General features: G+C 40.1%; 1 protein-coding gene across 2 annotated transcripts in view; it reads left to right on the plus strand.

Moving 5' to 3' along the window:
- Positions 1-21,029, plus strand: part of capzb (capping actin protein of muscle Z-line subunit beta) — a 111,349-nt gene that overhangs the window by 53,694 nt on the left and 36,626 nt on the right. For both annotated transcript variants that reach the window (XM_048561626.1, XM_048561625.2), the window contains exon 3: positions 11,531-11,652. In XM_048561626.1, coding sequence (XP_048417583.1) covers positions 11,531-11,652 — 122 coding nt within the window. The remainder of the gene's footprint in view (positions 1-11,530; positions 11,653-21,029) is intronic.

The following is a 21,029-nucleotide window of genomic DNA, read 5'->3' on the forward strand; positions in this document are numbered from 1 at the left end:
TAAATTTGGAGCTGGAAAAGCCTTTTGGACCGAAACTTTGACTTACCTGCTCCTCGGATGCTGTCTGACCTACTGTGCTAAACCAGTCTTAGACTTTGATGCTTGCATTACATTTCTTTGAACAGGAACCCAAGGTGAGTAATCTGATAAGATGACTCCAGTTCCCCAAAATAGCTGATGGTTGAGTCTTCCAAAATTTAAGCAATGGGCAGCTCAATTCTAGGCCTTGCCTTTCACCTCTGTCCTCCTACCCAAAATCTTTGCCTTGGCATGAAAAATTTCTCTTTACCAGCTCTTAAGAGCCCAGTCTCACATAGCCCTCCTGCTCTCTTTATAGATTTCCCACGGAATCCCTACAGTGTGAAAACAGGCCATTCGGCCCAACAACTCCACACCAACACTCAGAAGGGCATCCCACCCAGACCCATCTCCTTACCCCATAACCCTGCATTTTTCAGGCTAATGCACCTAACCTTCACATCCCTGAACACTATGGTAATTTAGCACAGCCAACCTACCTAACATGCACATCTTTGGACTGTGGGAAGAAACCGGAGTGCCCAGTGGAAACTCACATAGACATGGAGAGAACGTTCAAAGTCAACTCAGACAATGGCCCGAGCCTGGAATTGAACCCAGGTCCCGTGAGGCAGCAGTGCTAACCACTGAGCCATCCTGCAATGCCCAGTATTTTCTAAAGAACCTGTTCATGGATATTACTCGCACCTCTAGTGCAGCTAGGACTTGAACCCCAGGCCTATTGACCCAGAGGTAGGGGCACTGTCACTGCACCAAGAACTCTTGCTCTTTACTTGCTTTGTTTTGTTGTGGCTGATTAATGAAACTGATTTTGACTTTTTTAAAATACGGCATGTGTAGTCTAAATTTATAGTGTTTGGAATGCATTCGTCTTCCTTAGTGGGTGAGTTTGTTCCTAATTTTATGGTGATTTTAAGAGTAAATCTTACTAGTTTTACACGGAGTTAATGTTGCTGCCATCAAATACCAGCAGGTTGCTTCTGAACTGTTCTCCTTCTAAATGATCCTTATGATTAATAGTGAAATCCATCATGTTTTAAATCACCACTGCAGGGAGAGGAGATATTTGCAAACCTTTTTGGAATTTCCTTGGTGGTTTAAAAAATAAAAATATTTTTATTTATATCGTACCTTTCATGTCCGTAGGATGTCCCAAACACCTCACAGACAACTAAGTATTTTTGAAGTGCAATTTTTGTTATCAAGTAGCAAACACGGCAGCTTATTAATTTACAGCATGCTTCCTCAGACAACAATATGACAGTTATCAGATTTGTTTTTCTGATGCTGATTGAAGAATAAATATTGGCTAGGACATCCTCTGCTCTTCACAGTCGTGCCAGGGGATCTTTTGCAGAAATCTGGGGGAGAAAATGGAGGCTCAATTTAACAAATTCAGTAGTACAGTTGTTCCTCAATACTGCACGAGAGTATCAGCCTTGAATTTTGTGTTTATGTCTTGGTATGGACTTGAACTCCACATACTGTCTGACTCCATGGTGAGAGGTCTACCACAGCTAGCAATGCAATCTTGGACTTGGAAATTTGAGAGTCAAAATTGAATGAATTACACAGCCAAGTTCTTGGTGTATTGTTCTGTGAATGTTAAATGTTGGATTTTCCACAACAACTTGATGAAATAGAGTTGTAGAGATGTGCAGCTCGGAAACAGACCCTTTGTCCAATTCATCCATACCGACCAGATATCCTCAACTGATCTAGTCCCATTTGCCAGAATTTGGCCCATATCCCTCTCAACCTTTTTACACGTATACCCATCTAGATGCTTTTTAAATGTTGTAGTTGCACCCACTTCCACCACTTCCTCTAGCACCTCGTTCCATGCATGCACCACCTTCTGCATGAAAAGGTTGACCTCAGGTCCCTTTACATCATTCCCATCCCACCTTAAACCTATGCCGTCTAGTTTTGGACTCCCCTATCCTGGGAAAAAGACCTTGACTTATTACCCTATCCATGACCCGCATGATTTCATAAACCTCCATAAGGTGAACCCTCAGCCTCCAGTGTTCCAGGGAAAATAGCCCCAGCCTATTCAGCATCCTCTTACAGCTCAAACCCTCCAACCCCAGCTGCATCATTGTAAATCTTTTCTGAACCCTTTCAAGTTTAACAGTGCCCTCCCTATAGCAGGGCGGTGCAGTGGCTCATTAGTTAACAGTGCAGCCCCACAGTGCCAGGCACCCGGGTTTGATTGCACCATTGGACAACTGTGTGGAGTTTGTACGTTTTCCCTGTGTCTGCATGGATTTCAGCTGGATGCTGTGGTCTCCTCGCACAACCCAAAAACATGCAAGTTACGTGGTTTGGCCATTGCTAAATTGCCAATAGTCTTCAGGGATGTGTAGATCGAGTGTTTTATCCATGGGAAGTGCAGGTTTACAAGGATTTGGTAAGGGGATAGGTCTGGGTGGGATGCTCTTTGGAGGGTTGGTGCAGACTTGTTAGGCCCAGTAGCCTGTTTCCAAACTGTAAGGATTCTAAGGATCAGAATTGAATGTGATGTTCTAAGAGTGGCCTTAACAATGTCCTGTACAGCAGCAACATGACCTCCCAACTTCTATCCTCAATGCACTGATCAATGAAGGCAAATATTCCAAACACTGCCTACACCACCCTGTCAATCTGTGACTGTACTTACAAGGAACTGTGCACCTCCACCCTTAGGCCTCTTTCTTTGGAAACACTCCCCAGGGCCCTCCCATTAAGTGTATACGTCCTGGTCTGGTTTGCCACTGCAACAAAATGCAACACCTCACGTTTATCTAAATTAATCTCCTCCTGCCCCTCCTCAGCCCCATTGGCCTATCTGATCAAGGTCCCGTTGTGTACTGAGCCTCCTCCGCTGTCCACTATACCACTTATTTTGGTGTCATCTGCAAATTTACAAACCGTACCTCCTATATTCACATCCAAATTATTTACTTAAATGATAAAAAGCAGAAGCCCAGCTCCGATCCTTGCAGCACACTGCTGGTCACAGCTCTCCAGTCTGACAAACAGCCCTCCACCACCCCCTACTGTCTGCTATGTTCAAGCCAATTCTGTATCTGATTGGATTCCATGTGATCTACCTTGCTAACCAGTCGACCATGAGGAACTTGGTTGAGCATCTTCCTGAAATTCATATAGCCTTCATCAATCTTCTTTGTCACGTCTTGAAAAAAACCCTATCAGGTTAGTGAATCATGACTTCCCATGCACAAAACCATGTTGATGATCCCTAATTAGTTCTTGTCTTTCCAAATGCCTGTAACTCCTGTCTCACGGAATCCCCTGCAACAGCTTTCCCACCACTGATGTCAGGCTCACTGTTCTGTAGTTCTCTGGCTTTTCTTTACCACATTGGCCAACCTCCAGTCTTCCGGCACCTCATCCAGTATCTTCCCTAAATACAACCATAATGTTATCTTTAACCAAAAACTCCCCCCTGTTTTGCCTCCCTTTCTATCCTTCCTATAACATCTGTACTCTAGACCGTCATGTTGCCAGTCCTGCTCCTCCCTAAGCCAGTGGAATGTTTCTGTGATCGCTGTGAATTCTGCATCGCATGTTCCCAACCAAGCCTTGGATTAATCTCCTAACCTGTTAGGCCTCTTGCATTGAAATAAAGGCAGTTTAATTTTGCCAGTCTTACCTCATTCTCTGTCTTAGTCATGCCTGCTTTGACTATTAAACTTGCTCCTCTTCTCTACTGTAGCAGCTCCTGAGCCATGTGTTCATCTGCCATATCCATCAGCTGTTTAAAGAGTGAGTCTTAATCTGCAAGGCACTTAAAGTTGAAACTACTCCTTTATTAACCTATGGCCATTAACTTACGTAATCTAGTTTGCCACTGACCAGGAGAAGCTAAAAGGGCTATGCTAGTAGATAGATCTTAACATGTATAGAAGAGCTAAAATATTGTGGTTAGTTGGCTCGCCAAACTAGTTTGTTGTTTCTTCGCAGATGTTTCATTACCCTGCTGGGTAACATCATCAGTGCAGCATCCAATGAAGCGCTGATGTTATCAACAAACACATAGAGCTTGACCTCATATACACTCCACTGCAAAGGAAAACCGGAAGTGAGGTAATCGAGCTCAACAGGCTACAGAGTTCAAATAACAGATCAGAAGACACAACATCAGAGCCTGCACCGATGATGTTACCCAGCAGGGTAATGAAACTTCTGCAAAAAAAACAACAAACCAGCTTTGCAAGCCAACCAACCACAACATTGCACCCTAGCCACAAATATACTCTAAAAAGATCTAAAATAGTACTGAGCTGTACAAATGGCAGTTTGATATCATTTGGCCTGTACAAAGGTCACCAAGAATGAAACCAGTCCAAAATGATGCCGTGGAGGAGAGCACCTAATCAAGCACACCAAGGTGGTCAGAGATCTGATTTGTAATGTCCATGGTATAGCTCCCCATGAAAGTTGTGCAGTGGAATTGCTGCAAGTCTCTAAAGAGAAGCGTGAACTCAAATTTGTCAGAAAGAAAGTTGGTATCCATGTGAAGAGAAAGAGAAAACTCAGCAATGTGCTGGGAACAATGAGAAATGCACCTGCAAAGAAAGATTAATCTGCATCAGGTTATTACATTGAAGTTCTTAAGTTATCTGCTTAAAAAAAATTGCATCAGCAGTGGATAATTTAAGCAGACCCTCTGGCATCATGTTTATGCCCTCTCCCATTTATGTTTTGCATATTCTGATGTTATTAACTTAGGACATTGACAGTTAGTCCACTTATGTAGTTTAAGCATATTGTTGCACCTGTTCCCCTTTATCATTAGTTCAGCTATAACACTGCAGTACAATTTTAAAGCAGATGCCAGAGATTGGCACTCCGTTTTTGATAAACCTGGTCACTATGGTGTAATTTTCCTTATTGGCAAAAAAGCAAGGTCTGGTCGACACTTTTAACAACAATATCAGTCTTTCTCCAGGATAGAGAAAGAGTGCATTTATTAAAAACAATCTCCTATATTTGCTTTTCTCTTTAAATCTGGTGCACCTTGAGATTAATTATTATTAACCACCTGATTTTCTGTAATGTGGTATTATTAGGGTAACTAACTGCCCTAAATGGCTCTGTTACAGGCCAAATAATGGAAGCATTGTTCTGCAAGGCTTTAAAGAAGATGGCTGCTGTTTTCTTTCCTTGGGGTTTTCTTTATGTTTCTTATGTCATGTTGCTTTTTTCCTTGATGAATGCAGCATTACCTTTCCCAGCTGCATACTTTGCAGCACTATTGGATTTGTACCACACAGTTTGTACAGCTGAAACTTTTCCTGGAGAACCCTAGTTTGTTTTTTGTTGCACTGTGGTCCGGACATAAAACTCTGGAGCATGTCATCCTGTATTTCTTCTGGTTTTCAGCAGAGATAAATAGGTGAACAGCAATGAGAAAAAGAAAACTTTACAAAAGCAAATATAGTTGTCAGATTTTTGCACATCTTTGTTACCTTTGCTCATCCAGAATTAAATTTGATATTTGAAACCTGATGTTCTTTAATTACAAAAGTGCTGTTTCATCAAATTAAACCACTTCTTTGACTGTTTGCTAAAATTTGCTGGATTGAAAAGTTTTCACTTTGTTCTAGCCATATATCATTTACTCTTGAGACCCTCCAAGTAATATTTTCTTCCCTTGTCTCCCAACTCTGAGCTTATAGTATTCTTTATGCAGTATTCTCCGTAGACCTTGGTGTGATGCTCACCGTCAGGAGGAGCAGGCTTTTGGATTAGATTGGAACATGGTTTGGACTGTGTGGTGAATTGTTGATTTGAGTTGTGTTGTTTGTCATTGATTTGTACTAGATATTAAACAATGCAAAGTTCTAATTTTCTGGGAAGTAATGCCTATCTAGTCTAAGTCTCTGACATGAGATCATCCTTGGAGACTTTCACAGAGTTTCCCAGTCACCGTAAATCAGAGGTAGACAAACAGGAGGCTGGAAGAACACAGCAGGCCAGGTATCTTCTGGTGGAAGGGAGCAGTCAACGTTTTGGGTATTGCCCTTCTTCAGGACTGCATTTGCAATGAGTCCTGAACAAGGCTAATGCCCGAAACATTGACAGCTCCTTTCCTCTAGATGCTGCCTGGTTTGCTGTGTCCTTCCAGCCTCCTGTTTATCTCCCTTGGATTCCAGCATCTGCAGTTTTTTTTTGTCTTACAATAAATCAGAGTTTGTGAATGTGCCACTCTCCTGATTGTACCAGCAGCAAACTCTCCCAGTATTCGCCATTGTTGGCCTTGGAAGACCATGCCCTTGTCTTCTTGCTTCGTGAGTTAGTGAATGTTTCCAGCATTTTGTATGTTTATGTCAATGTTACCTAATATTTAACATCAATTCTTTTGTCACCTTTTCTGGTTTTGCGAATTGAATCAGAATGACATTAAGCTGTGCTGGAAATAACCATCTCGAAATTACTTCAAAAATGTTAGTTTTGATGACACTTGTGAAGATTTTCAGCTTTGTCCCCTAAATGTCAGAGATTAGGGAAAGGTTGCACGAAAAATGTTGAAAGTTTGACCAGATGGCACTAAGACAGTTGTCAGTTTGGAGTTTTATTTAGGCAATAACTACTAATCTGCCAATGATGTTCACATTGCATGAATAAATAAAAACATTCTTTTAAAATAGTTTAAATTATGTTAGAATTTTTTAACTTTATTTACCAACAAAGGATTTTCGTTGCCAACAGCTATTAAAGGAAAACTTTGGGCAGTAATATACAAAACTCACCCACATTTCATAATAAACTGGACAAAAAAGGGGCATCATTGTTGAAGTGGAGTTTAGGAGATTGAGGGGTGAAATTATTCAGGTTTATTAAATCATGAGAGGTATAGATAAGGTGAATGGCAGGTGTATTTTTCCCCAGGGTGGGGGATTTCAAGAGTAGGAGCATATTTTTAAGATGAGAAGGGGAAAACCTTTTTTAAAAGGGGGCAATTTTTTAATATACAAAGTGGTTCGTGTGTGGAACATTTAAGCTATTTGGATAAGTTCATGAATAAGAAACGTTTGGAGGGATATGGGTCAAACGCAGACAGGTGGGACTAGTTTTGTTTTGTATTATAGTTGGCATGGACTGGTTGGGCCAACTGTCTGTTTCTGTGCCAGTATGACACTGACTCTATGACTATAAAATAGCACTTAGTGCAAATCCGGTGATCCCAAGTAAATATTTATTGCAAATGATATAATCTAATCCTAAATCTTTACAGATTTAATACAGTATGAACTGTGTGAGCTTAAATGCATTGTATCAAGTACAAATTCCGTTTCCAAATGCATACAGTTCAAGGTCTCTGATTCTAAACGCAGATACATTGCATACAATAAGAAGTGTGGACCCTAATAAGTAGATTGCATCCATTACACATTCTGATCTTAAATGCTTTCCTTTGTTAACATTCCTTCTCAGCTTGACCCCAGCTTTATGACTCCATTCAGAAATCTGGAACACATACTCTAAATCCCCTAGGTGAATTTTAAATTGCATTTCAAACAGCTCTGTATATTGTAGCAGCTCACGACCAGGCCATACATCGGCTCAATAAAAACTATATAGTGGGATAAATTTATAAAACACTCGTCTGAATGTCCGGTTCTACTTACTTCAGATATTAAAACTTCATGCAGCTGTTGTAGGTCCACATTGAATCTGAAATGTGATGGTGTGTTGCGAGGTATGTTTTTCTGTCTATCTTTCATCTATTATTGGAATGTCAGCCGAATTGTGTGCAGAGATGACCAGGGGTGAGTGATGGATGTCGGGGTAGGCTTGCTGCCAGTATATTGACGCCTCTCTCCACTGAAATTAGTGTGCCCTGTGGAAAGCAAGACTGATGTAGGCTGTGTGTGAGAAATGCATTTCTGGAATAAACTATTGTAAACTTTGTAATATAAATTGATATACTCCTTTTCTTTTTTTTGTGCATTTAACTACACATAGCTGGGTGGGAGTGTAAGCTGCAAAGAGAATAGAATGAATACAAGTCAATAGATGTAAGCAGGTTATGTAAGAATAAAGAGGTGGCTTTGGATATAATGTGGAGAAGTTTGAGTTTATTCATTTTGGTAGTAAGAGCAGAAAGGGCTGATTTTTTTTTTCAAAGGCTACCAACTTTTAACTGTGGATGTTCCTAGAGACTTTAGTGTACTCAAACAAGGTGGACAAAGTTAATATGTGTATGGCAAGTAAATATACGATCAAGTGGTGTGGTGGCCTTAACTGCAAAGTGATTTATAGCACGTTGTTTATAATAGTTCATTTCACAATTGCATTTCTCTCTCTCAGCCTGCATCAACCTAGTTTTCCCCAGTGCAAGAATAAGAAAGTGTTGCTATGTTTGTACAGGGCTTTAGTGAGCAATATCTGTAATAGTGTGTGCAGTTTTGGTCCCCGAATTTAAGGAAGAATGCATTTGCATTAGAGACAGTACATCACAGGTTCATTATATTGGTTCCTGGAATGGCAGGGTTGCCTATGCTAAGGAATTGATAACAATTGCCCCTTTGCTTTGTAGCTTAACCACTCGTTATCATAATTATAAATTCTGTCATACAAAAATGTTTCCAATTAATATATTTGCAGTAAATCACATTTGACAGCGAGGCAAATGCTATCTGATAGTTGAAAAGAGGGACATCTGCTGCAGAGTTGTAGCAACTACAGAAAAGCAGGGCTTCATAAATAAAGCTTGTGAAATATCAAATACAATCTGACAATTTAATTGAAATTCGAATGTTTTTGAACAAGGATTGCAGTATATTGAACATTGAGGATGTAATTATTATGTGTAATACTTGGCATTGACAAGACCCTCAGCTGATACCTTTTGCTGTTGATACAGATCTTCTATCCACTGATGATTGCATGATGTACTGAATTTATTAAAAGTTATAATAGTTTCTGTCCCACCCTCTTCCCTTTTGCTCAGAGCAGCTGGGGTGGCTATTTATTTTTGTTGTTAAACACCGCTTCAGATGATTTCTGCCTAAATTATTATGCAGTTTTTTTTTCTTTTACATTTCTGGCCTGCCTCACGTTGCTGTCTATCATTTATTGCTTTGTCAAATTCTTACTAATGAATGTATTGAGCCAAAAAGATGGCATGTAATAAAAATTGAATCCTGGAATGTTAGCCATACTCAAATAAAATACATACTTGGGACTTGTTATTTATAAACTGTAAATCATGTATACTGTGTTTTCTGCAACTTGGCATTGTGGCTGGCAGTTTCTCAGTTTGGTTTTCCACAAAGTATCAAGCCTGCTGCCCTACGTAGTGGTGAGGTTGGGTATATGGTACGAAAACAGTGTGAATTGGTTGTGTCTCTTGGTATATCCTACCTGGTTGCCTTATCTATTTATATGACAGTGATCACCAGGCTGAAGGAATGAGTTGCCTGTGAGGTATTTTGGGACAGCATCAGGGTGTAAAGTATTATCCAACAGACATGACCAATTCTCCCTGGTCTCAATATACATAAACAAAGAAGAACACCTTTGACTGGGGCAAAACATTCATAATAGCATGAGCCAAACAGAGACATGCCAGGGAATTCCTGGAGGCCTGGCCTTCCAACCGGAATTCCGTCAACAAACACATTGAACTGGACTCAGTGTACAAACCACTGAAGAACAAAGCCTCAAGTAGTACCAACCGCTCCAGCAAAAATAGGCATATAACTAACAAGGGGGACGGAACACCAATGCTTCACCGGACGCACAGTGACAGTGTTACCTAGCGGGGTGACGAAAGATCTGCAGTCAAGCACACTGGAGGTTGCAGCCTTGCTCGCCAAGCCAAAATAGGTTTATTTTTAAAGCACTACATGGGTACACTGACCTTGGCATGCTGTGTTTATATGCGTTCTGACATGTCCAAGATACTGGAAACTAAGTAAATCCATTGCTGCTTATGATAAAAGTACCACATTTTGATGAGTAGTGAAGGAAGAGATAACACAATTCAAGTAAGGGAACTTGAGTCAGGAGTTGAGACTCTCAACCAGCAAAACACATCTCTAATTTCAACCTTATGCGACAAATACAAAAGCACAGCTAAAGGTAAGCTGGAATGGAAGTTTGGGCACAGTTTGGTGTGCCAGTGATTGTGACTTTGTGGAGTCTCAAATTGTAAGGACAAGTTAGTAGTAACCTCAGGAAAGAAAATAACTTGGATAATATTTTAAGTCCTGATGCTGTCCCAAACACGTCACAGGCAATTCATTCCTTCAGGCTGGTTGTCACTGTCATATAAGTAAATAAGGCAACCAGGTAGAATGGCAGCAAAGTTGCATATTACAGAAAATGTGATGATGAATCACCAATTAAGCATTTTAGTGATATTAATGACCTCTGACTGTTCTGCTGCCCTCCATTTGAGCTTTACTGAAATGCTACCCTGGGCAGAAGCCTGCATTCTGCTGGCTGTGCAGCAGACCAGATATTTCCACAATAAATAGTTTTGAAGCACACTGCACCTCATTCAGATAACAAGACTTCCAAAACCTTGAGGGTACCTCAATATCTGCTTGACTGCCACTCCAAATACATTCCTCAGGTTTATTCTGTAGAACTAATCATATATTAAAGCTTCTTAAGGTGACAGTATAACACGGTTGTTATTTAGTATAATAATAACCATGCTTTGTGAACAAGAAATTGCAGCAGAAAAAAGTTGTTTCTGGTTCTCTGAGTAGTGCTGTGGAACCTGTACTGCAGTAATTTGTGTTTGATGTACATGATGTGGAAAGAAATGTACTTTTTCAGGAACATAACTTTGATACATTCTGGTGTCTATTAAGTGATAAATGTAAAATTGAATAAATAACTATTAGTCATCCAATTTTCTTAAAGATTTTGAAATCTTTTCCATCCATATGATTTTACAGATTTTTTTCGCAGGGGTACAGTACTTAAATTATTTTAAGATTTGCAGAATACAATGCATTAAAAAATCTTGAATGTTAAATGGAAAGTGATGTCTGTAATGTAATTTTATATGAAGTTTGGTATTTTTTAACTTGATCTTAATATCCTATAACCCATATAAAATTCTCCCAAAAAGAGACATTATTTCATGTGCCATGTGCAGTATTTCTGCCTGTGTGGTATGTGGTATTCCCCTGGTGTTCCTTTGGTAGCTACCATGCACAAACCTGTCTGCACAACCCCGATTGTGTGATATCTTAATTTATGAGGTTGCAAGCTTTCGCAGCATTCCTGAGACCCTGCTGCTTATTCAAGAACGTGAACACAATTTTTGTCTTAAGCATATGGGTGATTCCAATGAGATCACTTTTGAGAGGACCATTCTATTTAGTACTTAAATTCATACAGTTTTGAATATTGCGTTTCTCATTACTTGTGATGTTTTTAAGAGATGTTTAAACTATCAGTTTAAAGAAAGTTCCAGATTAAAATTGTTTGTAATCTGTTGTGCTTGATCTTTTTGCAGGTTCCAACTCTCTGTGAAGACCTATTATCATCTGTAGATCAGCCACTGAAGATCGCCAGGGATAAAGTAATTGGAAAGGATTACTTACTTTGTGACTATAATAGAGATGGTGACTCATACAGGTGAGATGACTAAACTAATAAAAATATGAAGTCTTTTTTTAACTAAAGTACTTAAACTTAGATATACAATGTATGTCTACAGCATGAACAACTTTTTACAGTTGCTGAGTTGGAGTCTGAGTTGCAGACATTTGGGGATGGGAAGAGATTTCTGGACACTTTACTGCAGGAGGCAGTTGCATCCCATTGGTTGAGTAGAATTTTTCATTTGGTTAATGGTCCAGGATGGCATGACATGAAGAAATGGGGATCCAAAATGTAACACTTGTGGAATCTCAGACCTTGACTTTGACTAACAGCTTCCAGAACCTTCAGACCTGTGATGGTGAAAAGAAGAATGTGTGAGCAAACAGACCAATATATATGGTGCAGCATGATATTCAAATTATAGTAGGGGTTGCAAAAAGAAATGTGGTGGTGGTGGTGGTAGGGGAGAGTATCGTCAGATGGATGGATACTGTTCACTGCTGCCCCAACTGATAACTCTAAAGGCTGTTTTCTCAGGGTTAAGGATACCTTCTCGTGCAAGGGACAGAGTTGGACTGGAGGAATTCAGTTGTCACGCAAGAATAAACAACAGAATTATGTTCTGTTCAGAGAGTTTGAAACATTAGGATTCAAATTATAAAACAACCACAATCTCTGGGCTGTTTCTTGAACCAACTGCCAATTAACAAAGAGTCAAGCAGATTTAGAAATTTTACAAATATCTAGAAAGAAAAGTAATTAAAATAAATATTGATCCTTCTTGGAGTAGTTGGTTTAGAAAACTATAAGATGTGTAACTTGTTGATGTTCATGTTCAGGAGGACTTATGTGTACTTGTATAAGGAACATAACTCTAGCATGCTGGTACAAGAAATAATTTAGACAATTTTTAAAAATTCAGTCATGGGATATGAGTGTCACTGGATGCCTAGCATTTATTACTCATCCTTAGTTGCCCTTGAGAAGGTGGTGGTGAGCTGTCTTTTTGAACTGCTGCAGTCCACATGCTTTAGGTTAATCCACAATGCCCATATGGAGGGAATTCCAGGGTTTTGACCCGGCAACAGTGAAGGAAGAATGATGTGTTTCCAGGTTGGGATGGTGAGTGACTTGGCGGGGAACTTGCAGGAGTTGACGTTCCTATATATCTGCTGCTGTTGTCCTAGTTGGAAGTGGTTATGGCTTTGAAAGGTGCTGTCTAGGGATCTTAAGTGAATTTCTGCTTTACATCTTTCAGATAGTACATGCTGCCGCTGCTGCTCATTGTCAGTGGTGGAGGGAGTAATGCTTATGGATGTGGGGTTAGCCAAGTAGGCTGTTTTGCCCTGGATGTTGTCAAGCTTCTTCTGCACCCATCTAGGCAAGTGGAGAATATTCCATTGCACTCCTGACTTGTGCTTTGTGGACTTCTGACTTGAGCGCTGGCTTTGGGGAGTGGGGAAGTGAGTTATTGCCACAGTATTCTAGCCTCTGACCTGCTGCAGTAGCCACTGTGTGTATGTGTGGCAAGTCTAGATGAATTGAGGGGTATTGAGTACAAGAGTTAGCACGTCATGTCACAGTTGCATAAGACTTTGGTTCGGCCAAATTTGGAGTACTAGGTGCAGTTCTGGTCGCCACATTACCAAAAGGATGTGGATGCTTTGGAGAGGGTGCAGAGGAGGTTCCCCAGGATGTTGCCTGGTATGGAGGGTGCTAGCTATGAAGAAAAGTTGAGTAGATTAGGATTATTTTCATTAGAAAGACGGAGATTGAGCGGGGGGACCTGATTGAGGTCGATAAAATCATGAGGGGTATAGACAGGGTGGATAGCAAGAAGTTTTTTCCCCAGAGTGGGGGACTCAATTACTAGGGGTCATGAGTTCAAAGTGAGAGGAGGAAAGTTTAGGGGAGATATGCATGGAAAGTTCTTTACCCAGAGGGTGGTGGGTGCCTGGAACGCGTTGCCAGTGGAGGTGATAGATGCAGACACGATAGTGTCTTTTAAAATGTATCAGAACAGGTACATGGATGAGCAGGGAGCAAAGGGATACAGACCCTTAGAAAATAGATGACAGGTTTAGACAGAGGATCTCACTCGGCGCAGGTTTGGAGGGCCAAAGGGCCTGTTCCTGCGCTGTAATATTCTTTGTTCTTTGAATTCTGGTCAATGGTAACCCCCAGCATGTTGATAGCAGGGGATTTAGTAATGGTAATACCATTGAATGTCAAGAGGTGGAGATTAGATTATCTATATCAAGGTGATGACTGCCTGGAATTTATGTCATCCAAATGTTATTGCCTTTATTCAAAGGGTTTTGGAGTACAAAAATAAGGAAGTTTTGCTATAATTGTGCAGGACTTTGGTGAGATCACACCTGCAATATTGTGTGAACTTCCTGCAGTATTGGAAGTTGGAACCAAATATCAGACATGATTGTATCAGAGATAATGGGAACTGCAGATGCTGGAGAATCCAAGATAATAAAGTGTGAAGCTGGATGAACACAGCAGGCCAAGCAGCATCTCAGGAGCACAAAAGCTGACGTTTCGGGCCTAGACCCTTCATCAGTGAGGGTTCTGGAATAAATATGGAGAGAGGGGGAGGCGGACCGAAGATGGAGAGAAAAGAAGATAGGTGGAGAGGAGAGTATAGGGGGGGAGGTAGGGAGGGGATAGGTCAGTCCAGGGAAGATGGACAGGTCAAGAAGGTGGGATGAGGTTAGTAGGTAGGAAATGGAGGTGCGGCATGGGTTGGGAGAAAGGGATGGGTGAGAGGAAGAACAGGTTAGGGAGGCAGAGACAGGCTGGGCTGCTTTTGGGATGCAGTGGGTGGAGGGGAAGAGCTGGGCTGGTTGTGTGATGCAGTGGGGGGAGGGGATGAACTGGGCTGGTTTTGGGATGCGGTTGGGGGAGGGGAGATTTTGAAGCTGGTGAAGTCCACATTGATACCATTGGGCTGCAGGGCTCCCGCATTCCCCGCAACACATGCCTCACACCACGCCCCCGCCACAACCGCCCAAAGAGGATCCCCCCTCGTTCTCACACACCACCCCACCAACCTCCGGATACAACGCATCATCCTCCGACACTTCCGCCATCTACAATCCGACCTCACCACCCAAGACGTTTTTCCATCCCCACCCTTGTCTGCTTTCCGGAGAAACCACTCTCTCCATGACTCCCTTGTTCGCTCCACACTGCCCTCCAACCCCACCACACCCGGCACCTTCCCCTGCAACCGCAGGAAGTGCTACACTTGCCCCCACACCACCTCCCTCACCCCTGTCCCAAGCCCCAAGATGACTTTCCATATTAAGCAGAGGTTCACCTGCACACCTGCCGATGTGGTATACTGTATCCATTGTACCCGATGTGGCTTCCTCTACATTGGGGAAACCAACTTGAGGCTTGGGGACTGCTTTGCAGAACACCTCAGCTCGGTTCGCAATAAACAACTGCACCTCCCAGTCGCGAACCATTTCCACTCCCCCCTCCCATTCTTTAGATGACATGTCCATCATGGGCCTCCTGCAGTGCCACAATGATGCCACCCGAAGGTTGCAGGAACAGCAACTGATATTCCGCTTGGGAGCCCTGCAGCCCAATGGTATCAATGTGGACTTCACCAGCTTCAAAATCTCCCCTTCCCCACCACATCCCACTTAAACTTGTCACTCAGGTAGCAAGTGGTTTAATTTGCACATTTAATGAAATGGGTCTGTACCACTGTTAGTTTTCTGATATGGTCAGTTTGTGGAGCAGTGGTCCCTACCTCTGAACCAGGAGGCCTGGGTTGAAGCTCCAACAGTTCCAAAATATATAATAAAATCTCTGAACGGGTTGATTTTAAAAAAAATCTAGCCTGGTCACTTTTTGAATGTGTGTGTGAGAAAATAATGTTTCTGCACATTTCAATTCTTTAAAAGCTTACACCAGTTTTAGTGATCTTTGAAAATGTTGCAAATTTTTAAACTTTTAATAAAAAGTGTAAATGGTTGAACCTTTGTGAATTGTTCTGTAATGTGGAACAAGATGACTAAATCAGGAGTACTGGAATTAGTCCTAGAAATACTGGAATTAATCCATGTTGTGTTAAGAAGCAATTGAATGTTCTGCTCTTTATTCATAAAATCACTGTTGCCAAATATTTTATTATGAGGTAGTTTGGATATTAAAACCATCTTTCCTTAAATTCTAATAATATACATTCAATGCTGATTCACTATCTAACATGATATCTGTCATGAGATCTAGTTTCTGAATTAAATACATTTTAGGTTTTGGGTTGCTCATTTTTTTTCCTGAATTTTACACAAGGGTTTTTCTCCAAATTTCTCTGTTAAATGAAATCCTTATGGGGAAACTGGTGCCAGCCACACAGTTTGAAATCGTTAGTTTCAACAAAAAATGTTCTTTGTGGGAATAATACATTATCCTTGTAGTCACGGTGACTAGGGCCACGTGGCTTTTTGTTGCACAAATAAAATGCACTCAAACTTGTTAATCTAGTTATTAATCCTTACTAGTTCTCAATGTATAAAATGTTTGTAAAATGTTTTCTTGAAGTTGAATGGTTCCAGATCAGCTCCCAGGCTTGGCTGAAGTTGTATTCCCTGGTTTAAAAAAAAGTATGGACACGTTCCAGGATACAGGCCTCTCGTCTGTTGGCAGCATCCCTGGAGTGATGGAGACCTGAAATCGTGTGTCTCTGCACTGCCAATTAAATACTCTTTTTAAAAGCCTCTTTGTACAATAGAAAGACATATGCTCCAAACCATAGTATTTTGAGGGAGGCATTCAGAATTTTGTCATTCACAAATTTACTTTCTTTACAGACAAAGGTGGAAGCATTTGAATAATGATAACTTGCATCTCAATTTTTCATCTCTTTCGTGTTATAACATACATTTTCATTTGAACAAGTTGGAAATTGATAGGTTTTATTCAAAGTTTTTTCAAAAAGCCCGAACTAAAATTTGCAACATTTTAAAAACTCATTAAAACAAACTTAAGCTTTTAAAGAATTGAAATGTTTAGGTACATACATTTTGAGTTTCACCCACACTCTTACAAAGCTCAACAGGCTATCAAATTAAATTTGAATTGGTAAATTCTGTTTTTATACTAAGTATTGTGACAGCTGAGACTCGGATGCCTTATTGTTGCTTGCCCCCTTTTGATTTGATATAATTCTAATTATAGAATACAGAATGCTTGACATCAATTGTTATCTTGACAGTTACAGCTCTTGATGTATTCTGCAAATTAAAATTTGTGACATACGCTTACATAATATGTTAGAACTCTGAAGATTGCGTGCTCTTAATCTGAAAGAACATTTGCCAGAATTTTAGTATCTGTAAATTTTAGTACTAACTGCAATCTGTGGTGTATGGAAGCATTAATGTTTACCAAATGACTTCAGTAGGAGTCACAGTTTTCAAAGGAAAAATGTGCGTTTGTTTGAAAATATTAAAATAAACAACTTGAATTTAATTGAAAACGTTTTTATTTCCATTTTTATATCTCTTATGCCTTCTGTACCACAGAAATTCTCCTAGTAGCTGGTTAAGCGTTCTACTTCTATAGCATTGTTGTTCCATAGCCACCTGCTAGGTGTGAACCTGAGCCAGGTTCTGTTGCTATATCTCCCCTTTGCCCTAATCAAGTCTATCACTTGGAACTGTACTTTGTTACGAATTTAATTGAAATATCTTTAAAGTGCTTCTGATAAGAGGCTATTTCCCAAGAAATTGACATCCCACATTTATCAGTATGTGGACTGATTTATTTGCTGCACATTTTCTTGGCAATTTAAAATCTTTTGTATCAATATTATGTCAGCCATTTGTTTATCTATGCAGTGGACTTTGGGAGAGAAATGTAAAAATTCAACATTAGTATTCGCTATTTTAAAACTTGCGTTGAAGACTAGATTTCTTCTGAGTAATCCTAAATACCCAATGAAAGTCACTAAAAGAGGCTGAAGTTTTCAGTTTGGACCTTCACAAAAACTTCTCCCAGCTGTTCTTGTACAATAAATCACTGAAATGCAGTGACTGTCATGTAGATAGCTAGAAGCAGCCATCTAATAATGGTGAGTGATTTGAATGATCAGTTAGTATTTTGATGTTTGTGGAGGGAGAAATTTAGTCCAGGACCTCGGCAGAATTTCTCCTGCTCTTCAAACAGTTTTGAGGTTCATCAGAGATGGCTGCCTCAGATGTAAGCTGCCGTCCTGTGGACAGCAACTCTGATAATGTAGCACTCTCATGTCTTGCACTGCAATTTCAGCTTAATCCTTGGAGTGGAATCTAAACCTGGAATTTCCTAATATAGAGGTGAAGGTGAGACTAACTTAGATAATTACTGGTTTTTTCAGGAAAGCACTTAAAGTTTTTTGCATTTTTAATCATATTAACATCTGTTTTATTTCTGATTTGCCAAATTCAGTAATGAATCCTGACTTTCTTGAGGGGATGCTTCCAAATACTAAAGTTAGAACGTTGGCAGCCAGAGAGTAAAGCAGATTCACAGACTCATTTAAGCAATATATTGCATATAGGTGGAACTGTTTGGAATCATTATTGAGTTGTCTGAATAGGATGGTGACAGATAAAATAAAAATCAAGTTGATTGAATCACTGGCAAGGAAATCTCCAGTTTCAGAGCATAGGCCAAGTGTTTACTTTACTATAAGCCTGCCCATGATTATGATGGTACATAATTTTCAAATAAATTTCAATATTTAATAAACCTTGTATCCAACAATCTTTCATTCCAACCTTCATATCTGAAACTAATCTAATTTCTTCATTGGAGCTTGACTCTGTATCTTCCGCAGCTATTAATGGAAAGAAAAACAGTCAGCAGAGTACCTTTTTATTGTGGAGTTTAATGTGTTAAGTTTACCAGAGTCTTCAACTTGTGCCTTGCTGAGCAAACCTTTCACTCATTGCAGTTGGTAACATCTGTGTTTAATATTTTGTGTTCTTTTTCTTGTTCTTTACAGTAGAACCATATAAATAAACAAGATTTATGCCACGTAAATATGAATGAAGTCTGCCAATTGTTTTTACAACACAACTTTTAATTAGAGATAATGGGAACTGCAGATGCTGGAGAATTCCAAGATAATAAAATGTGAGGCTGGATGAACACAGCAGGCCAAGCAGCATCTCAGGAGCACAAAAGCTGACGTTTCGGGCCTAGACCCTTCATCAGAGAGGGTGATGGGGAGAGGGAACTGGAATAAATAGGGAGAGAGGGGGAGGAAGAACCGGTTAGGGAGGCAGAGACAGGTTGGACTGGTTTTGGGATGCAGTGGGTGGGGGGGGAAGAGCTGGGCTGGTTGTGTGGTGCAGAGGGGGGAGGGGACGAACTGGGCTGGTTTAGGGATGCAGTAGGGGAAGGGGAGATTTCTGCATCCCTAAACCAGCCCAGTTCGTCCCCTCCCCCCACTGCACCACACAACCAGCCCAGCTCTTCCCCCCCCACCCACTGCATCCCAAAACCAGTCCAACCTGTCTCTGCCTCCCTAACCGGTTCTTCCTCTTACCCATCCCTCCCACCCCAAGCCGCACCCCCATCTACCTACTAACCTCATCCCACCTCCTTGACCTGTCCGTCTTCCCTGGACTGACCTATCCCCTCCCTACCTCCACCTATACTCTCTCCACCTATCTTCTTTACTCTCCATCTTCGGTCCGCCTCCCCCTCTCTCCCTATTTATTCCAGTTCCCTCTCCCCATCCCCCTCTCTGATGAAGGGTCTAGGCCCGAAACGTCAGCTTTTGTGCTCCTGAGATGCTGCTTGGCCTGCTGTGTTCATCCAACCTCACATTTTATTATCAACTTTTAATTACTTGTGTTTTTAAATCGGTCTGAAAAAAATTTTTAAAAATAAAAATTTCATCATAAATGGTTTATTTGGATACTAAGTATTATAGGAAAATGGAAGGTTTGTTCCAACAGAATTTTGGTGGGAGAAATTTTATAGTAATACAAATTGAGATGTTTTGTTTTGAGAAGTGAAATGCATAGATATTAACACTAATAGGATCATTGTACAACTTAATAAAAGATAGTTTCAAGTTTAAAAAACCCTGATGTATAAAGTACAATAGCAGTTGGAAAGTCAAATAATAAAGCTATAGGCTGTACAGCCAGGTTTGTGGAATATTTAAGCCCAGGGAGATGAAACTAACAGTTTATTAAGCTTTTGTGCTCCTGAGATGCTGCTTGGCCTGCTGTGTTCATCCAGCTTCACACTTTATTATCTTGGATTCTCCAGCATCTGCAGTTCCCATTATCACTGATACAAGTTTATTAAGTAAGACCACCCATGGTGAACTGTGTCCATGTTTAAGGAGAGCCAGTCGAACAATTTAGAGTATTGCAAGGATTATTTGGTATTTAAAATTCTCTAGCTATTTCGAAAATGAAGGTGATTAAATTCCAGAAAAAAAAGGCTCAGCGACATGATTGCTGATTGTTAAAATTAAGACATTCAATAGGCTAATTGTAGATTGCAGAATGTAAACTGCAGAAGATGCAAACGTGGGAAAATAAGCTTAAAACCATTTGTTAGACTTGTAACTAGTAACTTCTAACTCTTATCATAGTAAGGTTCTTATTGTGTAAGAACATTTTCAGTCAGAAATCTGAAAATATTCACAATGTACAATGTATTCAAATATAGGCTAAATGAAGTAATAAACAGAAATAAAACCATAGATTGAATTTTGTATGCCACAATCGGAATATTGCAACAGATACAGCATTCATTTTCAGATCACATGCCTACATTTGATTAAAATCCTCAATATGGGATTTTACTTCTAAATTTCTAAAATGGGCTAACTTTGAAACATAATATGATTTTTAAGGAAGCAGTTTGATCAGTTACTTGTGACAAATTCTTGGAAAATTTGGTGGCAATTACATAATTGTTATTCAAGAACTCCTGTGCACCAATGAAGAACCCAACATTTTGATGAATAGTAATTGATCATTGGACAATTGGTGAGTTTATAAATGTACTTTTTCCCCTTGGATGTTCAAGAAGTTTCTACAAATAAGTGAAAATAATGACATTCTAATTCTCTCAATACCTAATGAGGTAATGGTTGTTGTTTTTCCTTAATACATTCATTTGATGTGAGCATCACCGGCTAGGCCAGTATTTATTGTCCATTTCTAACTGCCTAGAGGCAGTCGGTTCATGTTGAATTAGGTCAGCTGTTTCTGGAGCAACCAATATAGTTTTCAGTCAAGTATATGGATTATTTTAAAATGTGAGATACCAAGTGAAATCTACCAAGAAAGATAATTGTATTTCTGTCATGTACACACCCAAGAAAACCAAATTAGAGGAACGTTGCTCAAATAGATAGGGAAGATATAAAA

This window comes from Stegostoma tigrinum, chromosome 28, assembly GCF_030684315.1.
Source record: "Stegostoma tigrinum isolate sSteTig4 chromosome 28, sSteTig4.hap1, whole genome shotgun sequence".
Classification (NCBI taxonomy): Eukaryota; Metazoa; Chordata; class Chondrichthyes; order Orectolobiformes; family Stegostomatidae; genus Stegostoma; species Stegostoma tigrinum.